This window comes from Balaenoptera physalus (genome assembly GCF_965194825.1).
Source record: "Balaenoptera physalus genome assembly, chromosome: 3".
In the NCBI taxonomy this organism is placed as follows: domain Eukaryota; kingdom Metazoa; phylum Chordata; class Mammalia; order Artiodactyla; family Balaenopteridae; genus Balaenoptera; species Balaenoptera physalus.
The window spans coordinates 269847-291337 of NC_138890.1; the positions used below are offsets into that span (position 1 = coordinate 269847).

Here is a 21491-nt window from a genome sequence, read left to right on the forward strand (position 1 = left end):
GTCCTTCTTTTTCGCGGGCCTCAGTTTCCCCTTCTGGGACTAGGTTTGATCGGGTCTCCGAGGCCTCGAGCCGCGTGACCTTGGGCCGTCCCAGGGCCGGTGGCCTCAGTTTCCCGGGCGCGGGACCCGTGCGGGGCGCGCCAGGAGTGTGCGCGGGCAGAGGAGGGGCTCCCGCCCCCTCCCCTCCCCCGCGGCCGCGGCTCCGCCCCTCGCGGCTCCGCCCCGCCCTACCCCCGCCTCCCCCCCTCCCTCGGGCTCGGGCCGGCGGCGGCGGCGGCGGCTCCGCTCCGCACTGCCCGGCGCCGCCTCGCCATGGACGCGCGCGGGGGCGGCGGGCGGCCAGGGGAGAGCCCGGGCGCGACCCCCGCGCCGGGGCCGCCGCCGCCGCCGCCGCCCGCGCCCCCGCAGCAGCAGCCGCCGCCGCCCGCGCCCCCTCCGGGCCCCGGGCCAGCGCCCCCTCAGCAGGCGCCCCGGACCGAGGCGGCGCCCCCGGAGGCGGCGGACGAGGGCGGCCAGCGGGCCCGACTCCGCAGCCGAGACAGCTCATGCGGCCGCCCGGGAACCCCGGGCGCGGCGAGCACGGCCAAGGGCAGCCCGAACGGCGAGTGCGGGCGCGGAGAGCCGCAGTGCAGCCCCGCGGGGTCCGAGGGCCCGGCGCGGGGGCCCAAGGTGTCATTCTCGTGTCGCGGGGCGGCCGCGGGGCCCTCGCCGGATCCGGGCGCGGGGTCCGGGCCGGCGGACGAGGCTGGCAGCGAGGAGGCGGGCCCGGCGGGGGAGTCGCGCGGCAGCCAGGCCAGCTTCATGCAGCGCCAGTTCGGCGCGCTCCTGCAGCCGGGTGTCAACAAGTTCTCGCTGCGGATGTTCGGCAGCCAGAAGGCCGTGGAGCGGGAGCAGGAGCGCGTCAAGTCGGCGGGGGCCTGGATCATCCACCCGTATAGCGACTTCAGGTACAGCCGCCCAGAGGGCCGGCCGGCCAGCGCGGAGGGGCACGGCGAGCGGACGCGCACAAGGGTCGTCCTGGGAGCGCTTTGGCGAGGGCGGGGCGGTGTGCCCCGCGGGTGACCTCGGGGCCCCTCGGTGACCTCCGGCGCGTCCGGGACCCGCCCCGGAATGACCTGGGCGAGCGAGGCGCCGCCCTTGGAGGGACACTGGGAGGCGCGCGCCCCCTCCCACGCAGCCTGACATTCCCCGCCCTTCGGGTGGGCGCACGTCACGGGCCGCAGGACCAGGGTCTGAGCGCGGAGGGGCGGAGAGGACGAATAGAGGGGAACGTGGGCGCCGGGGAGGCAGCGGAGCGGAAGGAAGGAGGAAGGAAGGGCGCCCGGGAAGGACGCGCCCCGTAGAGGCTGGCGGAGAAAGGGTTAAGCGGACACGCCGAGTCCCAGGGCCTCCACCTGCGCCCCACGCCGCAGGGAGGCGCGTCCCGGGTCCCTGGGCCTCGGTATTGCGCAAGGAGGGGACACTGTTCGTGCTGGTGTCCCCCGGCTGTGTCTACTCTGAGCCGCATCAGCTCCAGCGGCTGGGTGGTGTGCCCAGGTGTCAGTGGTGGTGATGTTGATGTGAATTCAGTCGGCTGATCCGTGGAAAGGCTCAGAGCAAGGCCCGGAGCAGGCTCAGCCGCGTGTGTTTGTGGTGTGCCCAGGTGTCAGTGGTTGTGTAGATGCTGATGTAAATTAAGCCAGTTGGTGCGTGGAAAGCCTCAGAGCAAGGCTGGAGCAGGGTCACGCCGCCGCCTATGTTTGCAGTTCCGTTCCCGGGCGAGCGCTGTGTGGCCTGGGAGTGTGAACGATGCATATCATTGCAGGCCGTGTGTGTGATCACGAACATGTGACTGCGGCGGGCGGGGGCCGAGTGCTCTGGGGGGTGTGTCTGCATGGTGGATCACTGGTGTGTGTTGGGGAGAGAGGGGGTGTGTGTGCATCAGCGTGCAGTGGGTGTGAGGTGTGTGCATGGTGTGTGTGTGAGGTGATGTGTCCGTGACTAGGATGTGTGAGTTGGGGGTGCAGAGGGTCTCCCCAGGCCGCCGGGCCATGATCTCAGGGCGGGCACGGTTTCAGCACCACGGACAGCAGTCCAGCGGCCTCCGAATCCTATGACGCCGCGTGTCTCCCCTCCCTCAGGCCTGAGGTCGGATTCCTGGACCCCCAGAGCTGGGAAAGGGGAGCTGTGGGACTCTGCCTTTCCCTGGCCCCTCCATATCCCCTGTGCCTGACAACTGGGGAAACAGAGGCCCAGGGGCACACAACTCAGGAACGGAGGCTGGAAGAATGTCCAGGATTCCAGCTCCTCACCCCTCAGACCATCCTGGGAGGTGAATGCAGCCTTGACCGGTGTCTTTGGGAGAGGCCAGGGGGCCCAGATGGGGTGCCTCTGGATGGTCCCGACCGGCATGGGGGCTCAGCACCCCTCTGCAGATGGTTCCAGTCTGTGAAATGGGGATGAACTTGACTTCCAGGGCTCCCTGGCCCACCTGGCCCCTCTGTGAATGGGGGCTAAAGCCAGCTGGCTGGAAAAGGACGTGGGGGCCATGTGGGCGGGGGGAGGTGGCTGCAGAAGGTAGCCATTCCTCTGTCCCCTCCAGCACATCCGCCTGCAGCATCCCCAGGGCTGTGGGTGGCCCTGGGCTTCCTCTCAGCTGCAGAAGGGGTGGGGGCTGCTGGGAGAAGGAGCTGGGCGTCCCCAGCCTTGTGCACGTCCAGCACAGTTACCCGTGGGTCCCTGGGCAGATACACTGTAAACTGAGGGTGAGCAACGGGGTGAGTAGGGCCTGTAGCTGGGACTAGGTGAGCCAGTCAAAGTAAAAACCTTAAGATCCTGCCAAGCTAGGGTGCTGCGGGGCCTCTACAAGCCCCCACGTTTTGGGAACCCTTCTAGACCCCTCGGATTCAATATGGAGACAGACCCCCAAGCACATGATCGGAGAAGTGCTTCCTGAGCCCCTCTTGGGCCACAGCACCTTAAGAATATAGATCCAATCCTCATGTCAGTTGTGAGGTGGCTCCCGCAGCTACCCCAAATTTACATGCGAGGAGAGGGGCTCACGGAGAGGTAAAGTCACTTGCCCAAAGCCACACAGCTAGTCCCCAGCAGAGCAGGGGTTCATGCCTGGGCAGGCTGGCCCCTGAGTCTCCACTTCTGGACTGTCAGGCAAGCTGGCCCCTGGCCGTGTCCTGTCCACGCCAAGAAGAAATGGGAGGAGAAAGGCATCCTGGGGATTGTTCAAGATAAGGGGGTTGCCCAGGGGGAGCTGTGGGTCATCTCTGTGTCCTTGTGAGTGTTAGTTTTAGGACCCGTTCGTGGAGCAGTAGGGAGGGGCCTTTCTGGGTCTGCTTGTCCACACTTGGCTCCGTTTGTCCTCATGACCTGATGGTGCAGACACCATCCCCGCTGGTGCCCGGGTAAGCCCTGGACATGTTTTAAAAGGGAAACGGGGCCGTGAGACCGAGGCTTCCTCCCCAGGCCCAGGTCCTGCCCAGGGCCGCGGCATCTCCACTTTCTTGAGCTACAGCTTTGTTTAAAGTGGCCTGGCACCCACCTGGCACGGAGAACAGAACAATTCATGTTTGGTGAACTGGAACAGCCCTGGTCACGCCTAGCTCCTCGGGCCACATGGGCTTCCAGGGAGGGCAGGCGTCTGCAGAGTCCTCGGGGAGGGGGGCTCTTGAGGAAGGTGACTGGACCGAGGCCGGAGGAGCAGGAGTGCATTGTCCGGGCCGGGCTGCAGAGGGGCTGGGGCAGTCTGCGGCGAGGCCTGTGCCCCCTGTGCGTGGCCTGGAGTTCTCTCCAGACTTCCCTGCCTCGGTTTCCCCAAATGCGTGGTGCAACCCATTCCTCTCGATCCGGTTGATGTCTGCACTGCCCATGCGTTCAGAAGCGGCCTTTTTTCCTTGATACGCTTACCTGCCTCTCCCCCCACCTCCATGGCGTCCTGGGGCCTGACATGTCGGGGGAGGGGCCCAGGATGGTTTTGGGAACCTGCCGAGGGGCACACATGGGTGCCAGGCAAGGCCAGTCAGGTCGTGAGCCCCGTTTCCTGGCAGCTTTGGAACAGCCCCAACCCTTTCTGAGACGTGTCTTCACTTCTTCTTGGGGCCATGAGTAACACTAGAGCTGGTGCCTGGACACAGATGTTCTAGGAGCTTCCATGGGGGTGGGGGAGGGGAGAAACATGTTCGAGGGACAGCAGGAAGGATTCAGGTTCAGGAGGGTTGGTTTTCCTTCTTTGCACCCTGAGGTGCATTCCTGAGTCAGAACAAGCATGAAGACCACCCCAGAGCAAAGCAGGGAGAGCGGCCGAGGGGCCTGCATGGAGGGTCACAGCCTGGGCCACTGCCTCCCGGAGGTCCTGGGGCCCTGGCAGGATCTTCTGCCCCTGCCCCCAAAATGTATGAAGAAGAAATACAGTTAACTCCTTCACCTGGCCACCCCAGATTCTAGAGGCCAGAGAGAGGGGTTCACGGGAAGGAGGAGAGCTCAGAGGGGAGGGCGTGGGTGGTGGTGCCCCAGGCAGGTAGGGCCCGGCTGCAACTCCCCACCGCCCGTTCTGGACAGTCCGCTTTTTCTGCCACTTCCTCCACCTCCTTAGTTGGTTGTCACTTGGTGGTCAAGGCAGCTGTGGCCGTGTGGGAGCGTGGGCAGGTCTGGGGGGTAGAGGCTTCATCTCCCTAGAGAGAGTGTGGGCAAGTGGCTTCCCACGGCCTTTCATCCCGTTCCCGAGTCTGTATGTGCTTCTGAGGTCTGACCTGAGTCTCTCCTGCTGCTGCTGAATTTCAGTTCAATGTTCCCGAATTGTGTACCGCCGGGAGGCCTGGTGTGTGGGGAAAAGATAAGTGGGTCCTTTTCCTGGCCCTCAGCGGAGTTTAGACAAAGCCAGGACAGGTGGATGCTGACCTGTATCTGTGTGACATCCTGTGGGGTCCCTGAGGGCCTGGGGTGGTGGAGGGGCTGGCCTGAAGATCCAACATGGCTGGAGGACTTCTCCTGCCCCAGAGGGCCCTACGGATTAGCAGATCAGGATGAATCAGCTCATGAGAATAAACCCTGAATTATCCCCAGCTGGGGCGGTGGTGAGGGGCGGAGGCCAGAGTCCCCGGTTCTGAATCCAGCATGAAGGCACTCAGAGTGGGGAGTTGGTGGACACGCCCATTACCCAGGTGGGAGGATTGAGGCCCAGGGCCCACCCGGCTGGGAGGAAGGATGCTCCATGGTCCCTGTGAGGGGTCAGGGGCCTGAGGTGGCCAAGGCCCCCCTCCTCACTCCATTGGTTTCCTGCCAGAATTTGGAGTTTCTGGCCCCTGAATTCCCTGCTTTAAAAACGTCACATCCCCACACCCCCTGTTTCAACATCCATGACCTGGGGGTTCAGGGGGACACTGGGGGGCCTTCCTTAGCTACCCAGTTGCTCAGGACAGACCCTGCCTCGCTTCCCCCATCAGCAAGCCCAACCCAAATGCAAACAGCACAGGCTACCCCACTTCCTCCCTGGACGCCGCCCTCTGCGCCTTCCTTGCATTCCAGCTGCTGGCAGGGGCATCTCAAGATTCACGTTTGTCCTTCTCACTTAAAACCCGCCATGGCCTCCACGACCCTGCAGAGCCCGGCTCCCACCCCCTCTCATCCCTTCTCACCTCCCTTCACACCCCTGTTCCAGCCACAGGCCTCCCGGCCGTCCCGAAAGGCAAACTCCATGCAGCCACGGGACCTTTGCACTTGCCGTTTCATCCGCCCGGGGTGCAGTGCCCGCACTCTGCCTAGCGGCCCTTCTCCATTATCCACCCACATGTCACTTCCTCTGAGAAGCCCTCCCAGCCCACCCTGGCTAAAGTGGCCCCTCTGAAGCATCCCACTCATTTATCTGTCTGTGTGGAACGCCTGTCTCCCCCCTGGGCTGGGGGCCCTGAGGGAGGGCTGGGTCTGTCTGGTCGCCACGTGTCCCCCAGGCCTGCAGACAGTCAGCCCCGCAGTCTGCCCTGTCTTGGGATCGCTCAGGAATCTTCCCCCGCAGGAGTCTCCGTTTCCCAATCCCTGACACCTGCCTGGGATCCGTAACTCACATCCGAGGGCTCAGGCCGTAATAATCCAGCCCTAGCTCATCCTTAATCCCTGACTGCCCTCCTTCCCGGCCCCTAATCCCCTGGGATTTGCCCGAGCCTATCCGTAATCCCTGCACTGCTTCCAGCCTGGTTCTTGGTTCTCTGACCCTGAAGGGAGGGAGCCGCTACCCTTGTTAACAGCGTCCCTGAGCAGCCACTTCAAGCTCCCAGGACACCCCTGCCCCTCGTCTGGCCCTGCCCTGCCTGGTCCTGGAAGAACAGGGCTGCTTATGAGCTTCTGGAATTGGAGGGGCCCCAAGCGCTAGAGACAGGAGGGTGACAGCATGGTCCTGAGCTCTGGCCCGGAGGCCTGGCCGCCTGGGTTCCGTCATTTCACCACTTCCCACCTGGGTTTCTCCATCTGCGCAGAGAGAAGGGTCGGGGCAGCTGCTGGAGCGGGAGCTGGGCCCACGGTGGGGGCCCCGCTGACATCAGAGCCATGTGGGTGTGGCGCCCGGGACAGGGTTCCAGGCTCTCCTGTCCGCAGGGCCCTGGGGGTCGTTGCCGCTGAGCCCCCGCTCCCCACCGGGAGCCCCGGCCTTGCTGGTCTCTCAGGGCCCAGTTCCTGTCCTGGCACAGGCAGGAAGCGGGATCTGAGTGTTTCCCGATGGGGCCCGTTGTTTGTTAGGAAGGACTTTTCAATACGAGGTTTAATTACTGTCCCTGAAGGCCCTGGGTAGCTGAGGGCTGACTCAGGCCCCTGCAGGCCCCGACCACATCCCAGGGGTCTCTGGGTCCCAGCGGTCTCTGGCGCAGCCTGATGCGGGAGGGGCTGCCGCGGTTGGGCAGAGGAAGCATTGTGGCTCAGAGAAAGAGAGTGATTTGCCCTGGGCTGCACAGCCCAAGGGGGCGGGCAGGGTGAGGAAAGGGGGTGCTGGGGAGAGGGACCTGGATCCTCTGCCCCAGGCCTCAGTTTCCCCTCCTCCTACCCAATTCCAGGAGGACCAAGGGCCACAGGCCTGGGGGTGGCAGGCTCGTTTTCAGGTCTTTGCACCCCTCCCTGGCTGGGCCACCTCTCTGGTCTGTCAGTGGGGAAGTGTGGTGCCTGCCCCCCACCCCCAGAACAAAAGGAGGGAACGTCTATGACGAGTCACCTGTGAAGGAGGAGGCCCTCCTCATCCTGGCCATTTACACTGTGGCTACCCACCCCCAGTAGTTTCTAGGCCCCTGGATTTAGATTGTTTCTAACCCCCCCTCCTTGGTTTCTAGGCTCCTGCCCCTGGCCTTCAGTTACTTCTTCCTGCTTGCTTTGTCCTTGGGAGTGAGCCCCGAACTTGGGGATTAGGATCGACCACTGCCGTGGACGCTCTGGGGGTGGAGATGGGGAATAGGCAAGTGCGGCCCCTCAGTCAGGTTGGGGCTGAGTCCCTGGGGATCTTGAGGATGAGTAGATGCCCCAGATCAGAGGTCTGAGCCCAACACCTTGTCTGGATTTAGGCAAAGGAAGGTCTTGAATTTGGAGCAGTCATTTGGGTTTTGCCCTTAACACTCACCCCAGATCATGTCAACCCTTTCAGCTCTCAAGGGAGGGACTTGCCCAAGGTCACACCTACCAGTGGGCGGGAGCCCAGGTTTGGCTGCTGTCACCACGGTCTTAGACATTGGGTCCCTTCCAACCTTGGCTCTTGCAGACCAAGCTGCTGTGAACATCTTGTTACAAATCACTTATTAATTTTTTTCTCTTCCTCTTGGATGATTTCCTTGGGATCAGTTCCCCAAAGTGGAAGGCCTGGATCACCCGGCAGGCGCGGTGCTGTAGCTCTTCCCTCGGGGGGCTGCTCAGAACAGAGCCAATTCACAGTGAGTCCCAAAATAGGGAGCCCAGTGCGGCCATGCCAGCGCTGGGGTTTACGGCTTTCTGCTCATTTGGGAGAGTCCCTCCAGCCCCTGGGAACCTCAGTCTCTTCTTCTATCCATCCAGGAGGAGCCCAGGGAGTGGCAGGCTTTGAGGGTCCCCCAGGCCTGTCCTGCCTACACATGCTAGAGCCTTCTCCAAGAGGACATGGGGACTCCGGCCATGATGGGGAGGGCGCCGGGCCTATGGGAGAGCCCTGGAAACCCACCGCGGGGTGGGCGTTTCTCCCTGCACCGTGATGGGCAAAATCAGACGAATGACTCTGTTCAGAATTTGAGACCCTCCTTTGTCCGAATCTAGACAGGGAGTGTGGGCTTAGACCCCGATCTGGGGCATCTACTCATCACTGAGACCCTGGGCCTCGGAGGTTTTCTCTTTATGTATATGTGTTAACAGAAATATAAGTTAGCCTTTAACCATTTAAAAGTGTACAGTCAAGTGACATTAAGTACATTCACAGTGTGGTGCAACCATCCCCCTTATCACTCGCCAGAACTTTTTCATCTTCCCAAACAGAAACTCCCCGGCCCCTACAGCCACACACCCACTCTGTGTCTGTGGACTGGCCTGTCCTGGACGTTTCCCATCAGTGGAATCACACACCGTGGGTCCTTCTGTGTCTGGCTTCTCTCACTGAGCATCGTGGTCTCAGGGTCCATCGACGTGGTAGCGAGTGTCGGGGCTTCTCTCCTTTCCGTGGCTGCGTGATGCCCTGTGTGTGGAGGGACACATGTGTTTGTCCATCCACTGGTGGACACTCGGGTTGCTCCCACACTCTGGCCATTGTGAATCGTGCTGCCGTGGACACTGGTGCACAAGTGTCTCTTTGAGTCCCTGCTTTTGAGTCCTTGGGTGAAGGCCCAGGAGTGGAATTGCGGGGCCCCATGGTAACTCTAACTTTCTCAGGAACCAACAGGTTTCCCTTGGAGTGGTTTTGATTCCTATTTTATCAGTTGCCGCAGGGCTGGGCATCTCTCCATGTGGCCTTTGCTGCATCTGTCTGTCCTCATGGGTAAACGCTGGACTCAGAACACTGTGCCCGGCTGTTAATATTCCTCAAATGGACGGGCCTTTTTCTGGGAGCACAGAATTCCCGGGTGGAGTTTTGGAATTGACCTCCAGGACTTCTATGGGTCCTGGGCATATTTGGCCAGTCATCCCTTTTTCAAGCGTATTTATCACATGAAACATCCAAGCCGTGGCCAAGTCCCATCCCTCAGGCTCTTCCGCCACACGGCCCTGCGCTCTGCCGGGCAGGCCTTGGCTTCTCCCTTTCTCCCAGACGGCCTGGCACCCTGGCCTCTGCCCGGTCCCCAGCCCCCCCGGGTGCTTCCTGAAATGGATGGACAGCAAGTGCCCCCTGTTCAGCCTTCCGGTGCCCCACCGGGAAGTCCGGCCAGGGTGGGGGTCCTGCACTTGGATGTCAAACTGTGAGTGTCCGGTACCCACCCGGCACCTGCAGCCCCCGGCCGCCCAGCCACTCAACCCTCCTGGCTGCAGTTCCCACCCCCTACCCCACCCCCGCCCCTCCAGCTCCTCCGCTTGTCTCCCCCTCCTGGCTCGGCCCTAGTGCTTTTTGGACGGCAGCCTTGTGCCAGGCACGTTGGGCCTTCTTGGCCCTGGGAAACATTTAGTCATTTCTTGAGCGGCCTCTTGGACTCTTCCAGGTTTCCGGCTTCTTCAAGGAGAGAAGGTCAGGCTGGGTCAGCGAGAGGGACCTGGGCTGGGGGAGCTCAGCCGGCAGTGGAGTGCTGTCTGGGGCTTGGGAGGGCTTCTTGGAGGCGGGGTCCACACTAGCCGGGGCCAAAGTCTCAGCTTTGCCGGAGGAGGCGAGCGCTGGGCTGGTCCTCAAAGGCGCATGCGCGCGTGGTGGGGCAGGCAGGCTCTGCGGAGGGCCCCGCGCAAAGGTGGAGGTGTGACCGCGTGACCGGCTGCACCTCGCCCCCAGGTTCTACTGGGACTTCACCATGCTGCTCTTCATGGTGGGAAACCTCATCATCATCCCCGTGGGCATCACCTTCTTCAAGGACGAGACCACGGCCCCGTGGATTGTGTTCAACGTGGTCTCGGACACATTCTTCCTCATGGACCTGGTGCTGAACTTCCGCACGGGCATCGTGATCGAGGACAACACGGAGATCATCCTGGACCCCGAGAAGATCAAGAAGAAGTACCTGCGCACGTGGTTCGTGGTAGACTTCGTGTCCTCCATCCCCGTGGACTACATCTTCCTCATCGTAGAGAAGGGCATCGACTCCGAGGTCTACAAGACGGCGCGCGCCCTGCGCATCGTGCGCTTCACCAAGATCCTCAGCCTGCTGCGCCTGCTCCGCCTGTCGCGCCTCATCCGCTACATCCACCAATGGGAGGAGGTGAGCACGGCTGCACGTCGGCGCAGGGGCGGGGCCATGGGCGTGGGCAGGGTCGTGATGAGCGAGGAGGAGTGGTGACGCGCATGCAAGCGTGGGGTCTGTGGGGTCGTGATGGGCTGGAGCGGGGCTAGGATGTAGGGGCGCGGGGTTGTGATGGGCGAGGGAGTGGTGATGGGTGAGGATGCCGTGATGGGACCCGGCCATTGGCTGCAGGAGGGGGCAAGGAGGCACCAGGAACGAAAAGGCGGGGCCATGATGGGAGACTCTGGGCGGGGCTACGGGGGTCCAGGGCCCTGGTCACAGTGAGAGGATAGGTGGGGATACAGGCAAACGAGCGGGGTCATTGGGTGGGCGGAGTTACAGGGACTGCAGTGAGGGGCCTAGGAACCTTAGGGGTGGAACCTGGGCCTCGGGGCGGTGCGGGGGCACGGGGCGTGGTCACAGGAGCTTGTACCCGGTGGAGGGTCGGGGGGTCACAGGGAGCGCAGCATGGACCCTTGACGCATCCGCACCCCTTCCCTTCCTTGTACCCTGTAAGAGGCGGACTCCATAGCCTCGGTGGCAACGGGGAAACTGAGGCTTCGAGAAGCGAAATCACGCCCCTCTCCCCCAAGTTCAGACCCGCCTCTGGACTGAGTGTGACCTGATTCCTGAAGCCCGTGGCCACCACGCGGGCTCAGAGTCGCCGCCACTGTCCAGGACAGCAACTAGGCTCCGAGGCGGGGAGTGGGTGGGGACAAGGCTGCGGAAAGAGGCCGTGGTCCCGGGAGAGGGCAGTGGGCAGCCGGCCAGGCAGAGAGATTTGGGCGCCCGGGGCGGCAGGCCAGGCAGGGGACCATGTGCTCTAGTCTGGGGTGCTGCATTACCTTGAAAGGCAACGGGTCTCACAGGAGCGGGGGCCCCACCGGCCGCGTGGGGGGCGTGGTGAGGTGGGGCGCCTCCCAAGGGGAGTGGGCCCTGCGGAGGGTTTCGTCCTCCCACTGCCCGGGTCGCAAGAGGCCGTGGGCGGAGGCCTCTCCCTCGCACACCGTCCGCGGGACTCTCACGGGCGCCGCCCCACCCCCCAGATCTTCCACATGACCTATGACCTGGCCAGCGCCGTCATGCGCATCTGCAACCTCATCAGCATGATGCTGCTCCTGTGCCACTGGGACGGCTGCCTGCAGTTCCTAGTGCCGATGCTGCAGGACTTCCCGCGCAACTGCTGGGTCTCCATCAACGGCATGGTGGTGAGCCCCGAGCCCCCAGCCCCACATCCGCTCCCGGAGCGCACGGCGCCTGAAACACTCCTCTGGGGGTGAGCGCCCCTCTGGGCTGCTATCCGACTTCGAGCCTTGCCTTGCAGACCCCGGGACCATGGAGATCTTTGACCGTTTGAGGGCTATAGGACAGTTTCTATCCCCCAGAGATCGCATCATCTGCTTACTGTGCTTTGCAATGCATTCCGCTTTTTAATTTGCATACATGTATTTAAAAGACAGTTTTATGTCATAGTCCTCAAATGGAAAAGTGGTATCATGGGCCATGAGAAATAAAAATTGGAGACTCACAAGCTCCTATTACTTCCTGGCTGAGATGCTGAGTGTTAAAAGCTTTCCTCCTGCACGTGGGGCACAGGGCAGGTGGGCGTTGACGGGCGGGAGCAGCGGAGGGAAAACCCGCGGGTGCCCAGCCCGGCGCCTGGCACAGCTGCGTGGCTGAGGCAGCTCATTGTCTGGCCGGACACCCAGGCATGTGGTCCTGTTTCCTGAACGGGGCCCGCTGCCCCCTCCCCTAGCCAGGTCAACTGAGGACTGGGAGGGGGCTCCTCCTGGTCCTGCCTGATGCCTCCCCCCTCTCCGCCCCTCTGATCAGATTTCAGTGTCCCCAGCTCACTGTCTCCGGGGTCCCCGGAACTTTCCCATTCTCTTGGCCTCACAGACACTCTCATCAGAGGCTGAAAAGTGGTGGGGGCTCGTGAGCCCCCAAGGCTAGACTCTGGCTCCTCTGAGCCTCAGTTTCCCAGGACTGAAGTGGGGAGGCGGCTTCAGACCCGCACCTGCTGCTGAGTTGCTGTGACGTGTGTGCACGTCATGTCAGCTGCCTGAGTCTCAGTTTCCCTTGGTTACCTCTGGAAGACACGGAGCTCACCACCTGGATGCCTGGGGGAGGACGGGCAGGCGGGGCCCTGGGGGGGGGTGTCAAGGGGCTCCCTGGGGGCCGCGAGCGCCCACCCACCCGCCCACCCACCCGTGGCCTTGCAGAACCACTCGTGGAGTGAGCTCTACTCCTTCGCGCTCTTCAAGGCCATGAGCCACATGCTGTGCATCGGGTACGGGCGGCAGGCACCGGAGAGCATGACGGACATCTGGCTGACGATGCTGAGCATGATCGTGGGCGCCACCTGCTACGCCATGTTCATCGGCCACGCCACCGCCCTCATCCAGTCGCTGGACTCCTCGCGGCGCCAGTACCAGGAGAAGGTGAGAGGGGGAGGCACCCCCGTGGGTCTGGGGGTCCACCCCACATCCCCCCAGCTCTGTGCGTTGTGCTCAGGACAGCGGCCAGGGGGGAGTTGGGGGGAAGCATGGGGACCCCAGAGGGGCCTGTGGCTGTCATTAGGAGTGGACACCCCCCACCTCGGCGGGGGAATAGCTCCCGGAAGGACAGTGAGAAAGCTCAGGGCCCTGAGGAGGAAGGAAGTCTGGAGCCTGGAGGGGGGCAGGGCAGGAGGGGTTGAGGGAGACACAGGCCAAGGAAGGGGACAGGAGCTGGAGGGGTCCGAACAGGACAGAGCCAGTCCGAGGGGCATCAGGGGGCTCCGGGCGGGGGGGCAAGGTCTCTGGGCCATCTCGGGAGGGGCTGGGGTGCTGGGGTCGCTAAAGGACACGGGGGAAGTCTCTGGGGGAGCAAGGATGTCCTGGCACTTGGCCTGGGTGGGGGAGCCTCCGTGGAGCCAATCCAAGGGCTGTGGGCCGGGAAGGGCCGAGAGAGGGCGGGTGCGACCCCACAGGCCAGCCCTTCCTGGTGGTCAGCCTCAGGCTTCACTCTGCCTCAGTCTCCCCTCCGTAAGGCCAAGGGTGGCCTGGTCCCTGGGACATCGCCCCATTGGCCCTGCACTGCTATCCGATGGCTGGCCTTGGCCAGGCAGCTACAACCCCCCAAGCAGTGCCCAGCAGTCGGGTCGGCTGGGTCAGCTGGGCCTGGTGCCAGGCACCCCGGCTGTCCGGAAGCCACCGGCCTCCCACCCAAACATAAGCTGGTGCCGCCACCCGCCTGCCGTCACGGGTTCCGCTGAGCTCAGGGCAGCTGTGGCCAGGCGGGGCTGGGGCGGAAGCGGGGCCAGGGCTCCCCTGAGGGTGCCATCCTGTGGACAGCAGGGCCTGGCACCCCTTCCTGGTGCCCACACCCCTACCCTGCTCAGGAGGAGCTGGGCTGATTTCTAGAAAGATCATTGGGGAGGGAGCCAGGGCCACCAAAGGGTCTGGGACCTCTGTGGGGGGGGCCAGTCCAGCCCCCTCTAAGGGCTGGGGGTGGGGTGCTGGTGGGGGGGAAGGGTTGCCAGATGAAATTCAGGACGGGACTTCCCAGTGGTCCAGGGGTTAAGACTCCACGCTGCTACTGTAGGGGACACGGGTTCCACCCCTGGTAGGGGAAGTTCTGCATGCCGTGTGGTATGGCCAAAAAAAGGAAATTCAGGACATAGCAATAACTTTTTTTTTTTTAATTCATTCATTCATTATTGGCTGCGTTGGGTCTTCGCTGCTACGCACGGGCTTTCTCTAGTTGCGGTGCATGGGCTTCTCATTGCAATGGCTTCTCTTGCTGCGGAGCGCGGGCTCTAGGCGCGTGGGCTCAGTAGTTGTGACGCGCGGGCTCAATAGTTGTGACGCACGGGCTTAGTTGCTCCGCGGCATGTGGGATCTTCCCAGACCAGGGCTCGAACCCATGTCCCCTGCACTGGCAGGTGGATTCTTGACCACTGCACCACCAGGGAAGTCCCCTGCCCAGGATATACTTATCTGGGGCATTTTGGTCGTTTATCTGAACTTCAGATCGCCCTGGGCATCTCGTATTGTGTTATTGTTAAGTCGAGGCCCACTCGGGGCGGGGGCTCGGGAGCACGGCCGCTGACCCGGGCCCCCCGCCCTGTTACAGTACAAGCAGGTGGAGCAGTACATGTCCTTCCACAAGCTGCCTGCTGACTTCCGCCAGAAGATCCATGACTACTACGAGCACCGCTACCAGGGCAAGATGTTCGACGAGGACAGCATCCTGGGCGAGCTCAACGGGCCCCTGCGGGAGGTGAGGTGGGGGTCCGCGTGCGGAGGAGGGTCCTGGGGGAGCCCCACGGGCCCCTGCAGGAGGTGAGGGGCGGGGTGCTCACTCCAGAGGCTCCGGGGAGGGTCCTTCCTGCCCCTCCCAGCTCCTGTTGTAGCCCATGGGTCTCGGTGTCCTTGGCTTGTGGACACATCACCACGGCCTCTTCCTCCATCTTCACGTGGCCTGTTCCTGTGTCTCTGTGTCCCCTCCTCTGTAAGGACACCAGCCACTGGGTTCAGCACGACCTCATCTTAACCAATCACACCTGCAAAGACCCTATTTCCACATCTGGCCCCGTTCACACATACCAGGGCTCAGGACTTCAGCGTATGATGGTGGTGGGCAGACAGTTCAACCCGTGACCCTCAGCAAGCAGTTACTGGGCGCCAGCTGTGTGCCCTGCCCTGTTTCCAGGGAGGTGGTGCCAGAGGGGAAGCTCTGGGAGGGGCGGAGTGGGGAGGGGCTTGGGGCGACTCACAGAGGCAGGTGTGAGCCTGCGTGGCCCTGAGCAGGGAGAGGAACGGGCACTAGGATTTCTTCTGAGGGTGGAGGTGCCTCCCAGCAGGCAAGCACTGTGGCTACCTGCACTGAAAATATTCGCTTGGTAATTATTTTCATTCATTCACTCATTTACAGACAAACACCTCACAGACCACAAAACGCATGAAATACCATGTCGAGTGTATTCAGAGTGGTGCCACCACTGCCGCCTAGTCCCACGGCCTGGCCTTCCCGGCCGCTTAGGACACCCGGCCCTCACTCCCCATTCCCCTCCCGCCAGCCTCTGGCGACCTGTGTTTGATCATTACTTAGGTGTTTACATAAAGTCAAATTTACAAAACCAGATATATTCAGAAAACGCCCGTCTTCTGTCCTGTCCCTCCGCCCGGTTCCCTCCTGCTCTCTCCATCCATTTTCTGCCTTTTTAACACAAAACAAAGGCGGGCAGGCTTCCGGGGTGTCCGTGCCTGGCGCTCCCTCTCTGGGTCCTGTTTGCTTTGCGGGAGGAGCTCGCGGCACAGGGCAGAGGCAAGAGTGGGGTCGGGGCCCTGCCGGTCTGTCCAGATTCCCCTCCGAGGGCGCCACGAGGGACACCCTGGATACGGTCCCAAAACGCCCAGGTGAGAGGTGTACCCCTCAGTGCGATTCTCTTACTTTCCTGCCATCAGGGGCTTATTTGCATTTCTCTTTCTGTAAACTGTTCATAACTTTTGCTTGTTTTCCTACAGAACTTTTGGTCTTTTTGTTGTTTTTATTTATTTATTTATTTATAAAAGATCGGGAGCGTTTTATTTATTTATTTACTTTTGGCTGCGTTGGGTCTTCGATACTGCGTGCAGACTTTCTCTAGTTGCGGCTAGCGGGGGCTACCCTTCGTTGCGGTGCGCGGGCTTCTCATTGCGGTGGCTTCTCTTGTTGCAGAGCACGGGCTCTAGGCGCGCGGGCTTCAGCAGTTGTGGCTCTCGGGCTTAGCTGCTCCGTGGCCTGTGGCATCTTGCCGGACCAGGGCTCGAACCCGTGTCCCCTGCATTGGCAGGCAGATTCTTAACGACTGCACCACCAGGGAAGTCCCTGGCCATTTGTCTTTAAAACTTGCTTACTGTGGTTTGTTTCCCCCACGTGTGGAATTTTTATGCCCTGTACATCAGGTGCTGCATGTATGCTTGCTGTACACAGTAAGTGTTCAATGTGTGCTTGTGTAACAGAGCAAGTGTAGTGTTCAGTGTTTGCCTTCTGTACACAGCAGGTGCTCAACACCTGACTGCTGTACATAGTAGGTTCTCAATATCTACTCTCTGTGGACATCCGGCACACAATACATGCTCGCCGTATACAGCAGGTGCACAATACCTGCTTGCTGTACACACCCAGGCTTTAGAGGAATTTGCCCACGTTTTCTTCTAATACTTGCAGAGTTTCATTATTGGCATGTAGACCCCCCTACGTCTTTGGAACTTATCGTGGAATCTGGCGTGAGGAAGGGATCCAGGCTTATCTGCTGTGGGGCTGGACCATCTGGCTCTGCCCCGAGACTTGGTGGGGAAGGGGCACCTTAAGCTGAAGTTCCCTCCTGCTTGGGTCTATTTCTGGACTTTTCATGTGTCCCATCAGCCTGTCTGCTGTGTGTATGCCAAACCCGCTCTGCATCGCAGAGGTCTGCAGTGTGCCTTGGTGTCTTAGAGGGTGAGTTCCCCCTCCCTGATCTTCTTTGTCACAGGCTTCCTGCTACTTCTGCTCATTTGTTCTAAATGAACTTGACTAGCCCTGGTTATCGAGAAGCGAGCCGGGCGGCATTTCCACAGGGCTCTGTGACCTGTATCCCTGCCCGGGAAGAATGGGTGTCTTCCATCTCGAAGATGGTGAGCAGTGCTCTCTAAGGACACAATGTGTTCAAGGCTCTTCTGTGCCTCTGGGAGGGTTTTCAGAGTTTCCTCATATAGATTTGGCCACGTCTTGGTAAACTCGTGCCGTGCCATCTTACTTAGCTCTTTATGTGGGTGGAAATGGGGTCTTCTCATCCATTACGTCTTCTTCGGAGTGGCTTTTGTTTGCATGTACAAAAGCTGTGGATTTTTTAAAAAATTTATTTATTTTTGGCTGTGTTGGGTCTTTGTTGCTGCGCGCAGACTTTCTCTAGTTGAGGCGAGCAGGGTCTACTCTTCGTTGCGGTGCACAGGCTTCTCATTGCGGTGGCTCCTCTTGTTGCAGAGCGTGGGCTCTAGGCTTGCGGGCTTCAGGAGTTGTGGCACGCAGGCTCAGTAGTTGTGGCTCGCGGGCTCTAGAGCACAGGCTCAGTAGTTGTGGCGCACGGGCTTAGTTGCTCCGCGGCATGTGGGATCTTCCCGGACCAGTACTCGAACCCGTGTCCCCTGCATTGGCAAGCGGACTCTTAACCACTGCGCCACCAGGGAAGCCCGATTTTCTTTTTAAGATACGGAAAGTGCCCCATCATCAGGGCACACCCGATGGATGTTCCATCAAGTGAAATCCCCACATGACCCCCACCCAGATCAAATATGGAGCATTTCCATCCCGCAGAAGCTTCTTTGCCAAGGATAACCGTCATCCTGACTTCTACCACCGTGGATTCATTTTAAGGCTCTTGGTTTTCATGTTGGTTTTTTTAATCACTTGCTATTTTGACTACTTTCCCTTGTTACAGTTTTCCATTGACTCTTTTGGGTTTTCCAGGCAATCCCATTAATACAGATAGTAAAGAGATAGTTTTACTTTTTCCTTTCCAATTCTTACGTCTCCGAATGCTCTTCCATGTCTAACTGCATCGGCCAGTATTGCCAACACAGAGTTCAACAGTAGAGGACCTTGGGAATCTTTTCTTGATCCTGTGTCTTTGGTGGCAAAACCTCCAGTGTTTGCCTATTAAGATGCTGGCTTTCAGGATAACGTGTTAAATCCCTTTCACAAACTGAAGGTCTGAGAGGTGCAACAGTCCCAAAGGTAGGGTGAGATGGAGGAGCGGGTGTGTGCCCTGGCGTCACCCCCGCCTCCCACCCCTACAGGAGATTGTCAACTTCAACTGCCGGAAGCTGGTGGCCTCGATGCCACTGTTTGCCAACGCCGATCCCAACTTCGTCACGGCCATGCTGACCAAGCTCAAGTTCGAGGTCTTCCAGCCGGGTGACTACATCATCCGTGAGGGCACCGTTGGCAAGAAGATGTACTTCATCCAGCATGGGGTGGTCAGTGTGCTCACCAAGGGCAACAAGGAGATGAAGCTGTCCGACGGCTCCTACTTCGGGGGTGAGTGTCTGTGGGCAGGGGTGCCGGCGGCAGACGGAGGTCAGTGTGGGGAACCCAGGGGCAGGGGCGTGGCTGGCACGCGCAGCAGGAAGGCCCTGGGGCGGGGGGAGGCTGGACTGCTCCGCTGGCCGGGAGGGCCCTGGGGACAGCTGGCTGGGGCCGTTGGGTGTGGCCCAGCAGTGAGGACGCTGCCCCTGACTGCACGCAGAGATCTGCCTGCTGACGCGGGGTCGGCGCACGGCGAGCGTGCGGGCTGACACCTACTGCCGCCTCTACTCGCTGAGCGTGGACAACTTCAACGAGGTGCTGGAGGAGTACCCCATGATGCGGCGGGCCTTCGAGACGGTCGCCATCGACCGCCTGGACCGCATCGGTGAGTGGGCCCAGCGGTCAGCCTCAGTGGCTGTCGGGGGGCAGCCTGAGCAGCGGGGTGGCATGGCCCAGCTGACCCTCAGGGCCCCTTCTGACCCCCCGGACCAGATTCTTTGACCCACTTTCTCCCTTGGCCAAACACGGCCCCGGTTTCCCAAGAATGGGGAAATGGGTGTTTCTGCTCCCTAGGCAAATGTTTGAGCACCTACTGTGTGCTGGGAGGTGTAGATGTGGCCCACGAGGCTGACGTGGTGGCCACCCTCAGACTTGTCATGGAGGAGGGGATGTTGGGGGGACTTCCTTGTGACTCCAAGTGGAGACCCAGATGGGTAGGCGTTGCCGGTAGAAAGACAGAGGCACGTCCTGGGAGTGGAGACAGCATGTGCCAAGGCCCTGAGGTGGGAGAGGCCTGGGGTCCAGGGACTCAGGGAAGCTGGGAGGGAGGCGGGCACCAGGCACATGAGGCCACAGGGCTGTAGAGGAAGGGGTTTGGGCTGTAGGTCAGAAGCACTGGGGAGCCATGGATGATCCTAGCCAGGGGAGGACCTGATCAGATGTGCACTTCACGAGGGTGGGCGTATGGAGGAATCTGGTGGCCTGGCCTGTGTGTGGGGGGCTGGCTTTGGGTAAAGGGAGAGGTGGGCGGGGGGAACCTCAGAAATGGCTAAGGACTTGCTGAAGGCTAGAGCAGGATTCAGAGAGGTAGAGGCCCTTGGTGCTATGTGTGGGAATAAAGACAGCGAATGGCTGGAAAAGCAAAATGGGGTGCGGTAGGGAAGAGTTGTTAAGACTTCCCACTACACAGAAAGCACTCAACATGTTTATATTACAAGAGGCGCTTAAAATTTTGCTCTGTACAGTATTCACTTAGATGTGTTTCCTGTATACAGTAGGCACTCAACCCATGCTTGCTCCGTACACGGTAGGCATTCAGCATGCCGGCCGTGTACAGGCAGGAGTCTATGTGTGCTGCTGTGCACAGTAAGTGTCTGATACCTGCGTGGTGTACACAGCAGGTACACAATACATGCTTACTGTATACAGGAAGTGCTCCATGCATGCTGGCAGGATTCGGGTGTCTCATACTTGCTTTGTGTGTGAAGCAGGTGCTTGATGTGTTTGTTTGCTACACACAAAGGTGCTTGATTCATGCTTGCTGTATACGGTAGGTGTACAAGTTCAGCTTCCTATACACAGCAGACACTTGGCATGTTTGCTGTATGCAGAAGGGGCTCCATTCGTGCTGGCTGTACAGAGCAGGCACTCAGATGCAGGCCTACTGCACGCAGAAGGTGCTCCACGCATGCGTGCAGTGCACGGCAGCAGGCACCTCTGACGCGCCCCCCTCCCCTAAACCAGGCAAGAAGAACTCGATCCTGCTGCACAAGGTGCAGCATGACCTCAACTCGGGCGTGTTCAACAACCAGGAGAACGCCATCATCCAGGAGATCGTCAAGTATGACCGCGAGATGGTGCAGCAGGCCGAGCTGGGCCAGCGCGTCGGCCTCCTCCCGCCGCCCCCGCCGCCCCCGCCCCCGCCCCCGCCCCCGCCGCCGCTGCAGGGCGCCTCGGCCATCGCCACGCTGCAGCAGGCTGTGGCCATGAGCTTCTGCCCGCAGGTGGCGCGCCCGCTCGTCGGGCCCCTGGCGCTCGGTTCGCCGCGCCTTGTGCGCCGCTTGCCCCCCGGGGCCGCGCCCACCGCCGCCTCGCCCGGCCCCGCGCCCGCTGCCAGCCCCCCGGGCGCGCCCTCCAGCCCCCGGGCACCGCGGACCTCGCCCTATGGCGGCGCGCCTGGCTCCCCCGCTGCGCCCCGCGCCGGGCCCGCACTGCCTGCGCGCCGCCTGAGCCGCGCCTCGCGCCCGCTGTCCGCCTCGCAGCCCTCGCTGCCCCACGGCGCACCCGGCCCCGGCCCCGGCCCCGGAGCCTCGGTGCGCCCGGCCAGCAGCTCCACACCGCGCCTGGGGCCTGCGCCCACCGCCCGGACCGCGGCGCCCAGCCCGGACCGCAGGGACTCGGCCTCGCCCTCACCCTTGCCCAGCGCCACCAGCGGACCCGACCCGCTGGACTCCACGCGCTCACGCCTCTCCTCCAACTTGTGACCCTCGCGCGCCGCCCTGTGGCCCAGCCAGGCCGGGGCGGGGCTGTCACTCAGACCAAAGCCATGCCATTGCGCAGCCCGGACCGCCCGCCCCAGAAGCCATAGAGGAGACGTAGGTAGTTGTAGTCGGACGGGCGACCCGGGCCGGCGGGACACCCCCGCCAAGCCACCCATCGCCCTGCGCCCACCCATATCGCCCCTGCCCCTGGCGGCCGCGCGGGCGAGGGGGCTCCCTTCACCTCGGTGCCTCAGTTCCCCCAACTGTGAAACGGGGACAGGCCGGCCGGGGCCGAGGGGAGAGGGCCGTGGAGCCCCACCCGCGCCCGCCCTCGCCCTCGCCCTCGCCCTCCAATGAGGATCTGTTTTTAAGTGCAATACTTAGCCCGCCGGCTTCCCGCTGCCCCCATCGCGCTCACGCAATAACCAGCCTGGTCCCTGTCCACGTGCGTCCGCGGTGACCGCCCCGGAGTGGGCACACACCACTCCCTCCAGCGCCCCAGCGTGGGGGCGAGGCCGGGGGGGGGGGGTCCCCGCCGTCGTGGTGAATGTACTGACGAGCCGAGGCAGCAGCGCCCACCGCGCCCCCCACGCCCCACGCCCCCATTCCGCGCAATAAACGACAGCATTGGCGCCCAGCC

At 61.7% G+C, this 21491-nt stretch overlaps 1 protein-coding gene across 1 annotated transcript; it reads left to right on the top strand.

Annotated features, from left to right (window-relative positions):
* Positions 1–312: 312 nt before the first annotated feature.
* On the top strand, positions 313–21488 carry HCN2 (hyperpolarization activated cyclic nucleotide gated potassium and sodium channel 2; the record flags this gene model as incomplete). The annotated part of the gene is made up of 8 exons (XM_082454414.1): positions 313–947; positions 9896–10319; positions 11387–11548; positions 12563–12781; positions 14457–14603; positions 18143–18383; positions 18592–18756; positions 20115–21488. 8 exons carry the CDS (start codon positions 313–315, stop codon positions 20852–20854), a joined length of 2733 nt encoding a protein of 910 aa, XP_082310540.1. The 3' UTR covers positions 20855–21488.
* Positions 21489–21491: the final 3 nt, after the last annotated feature.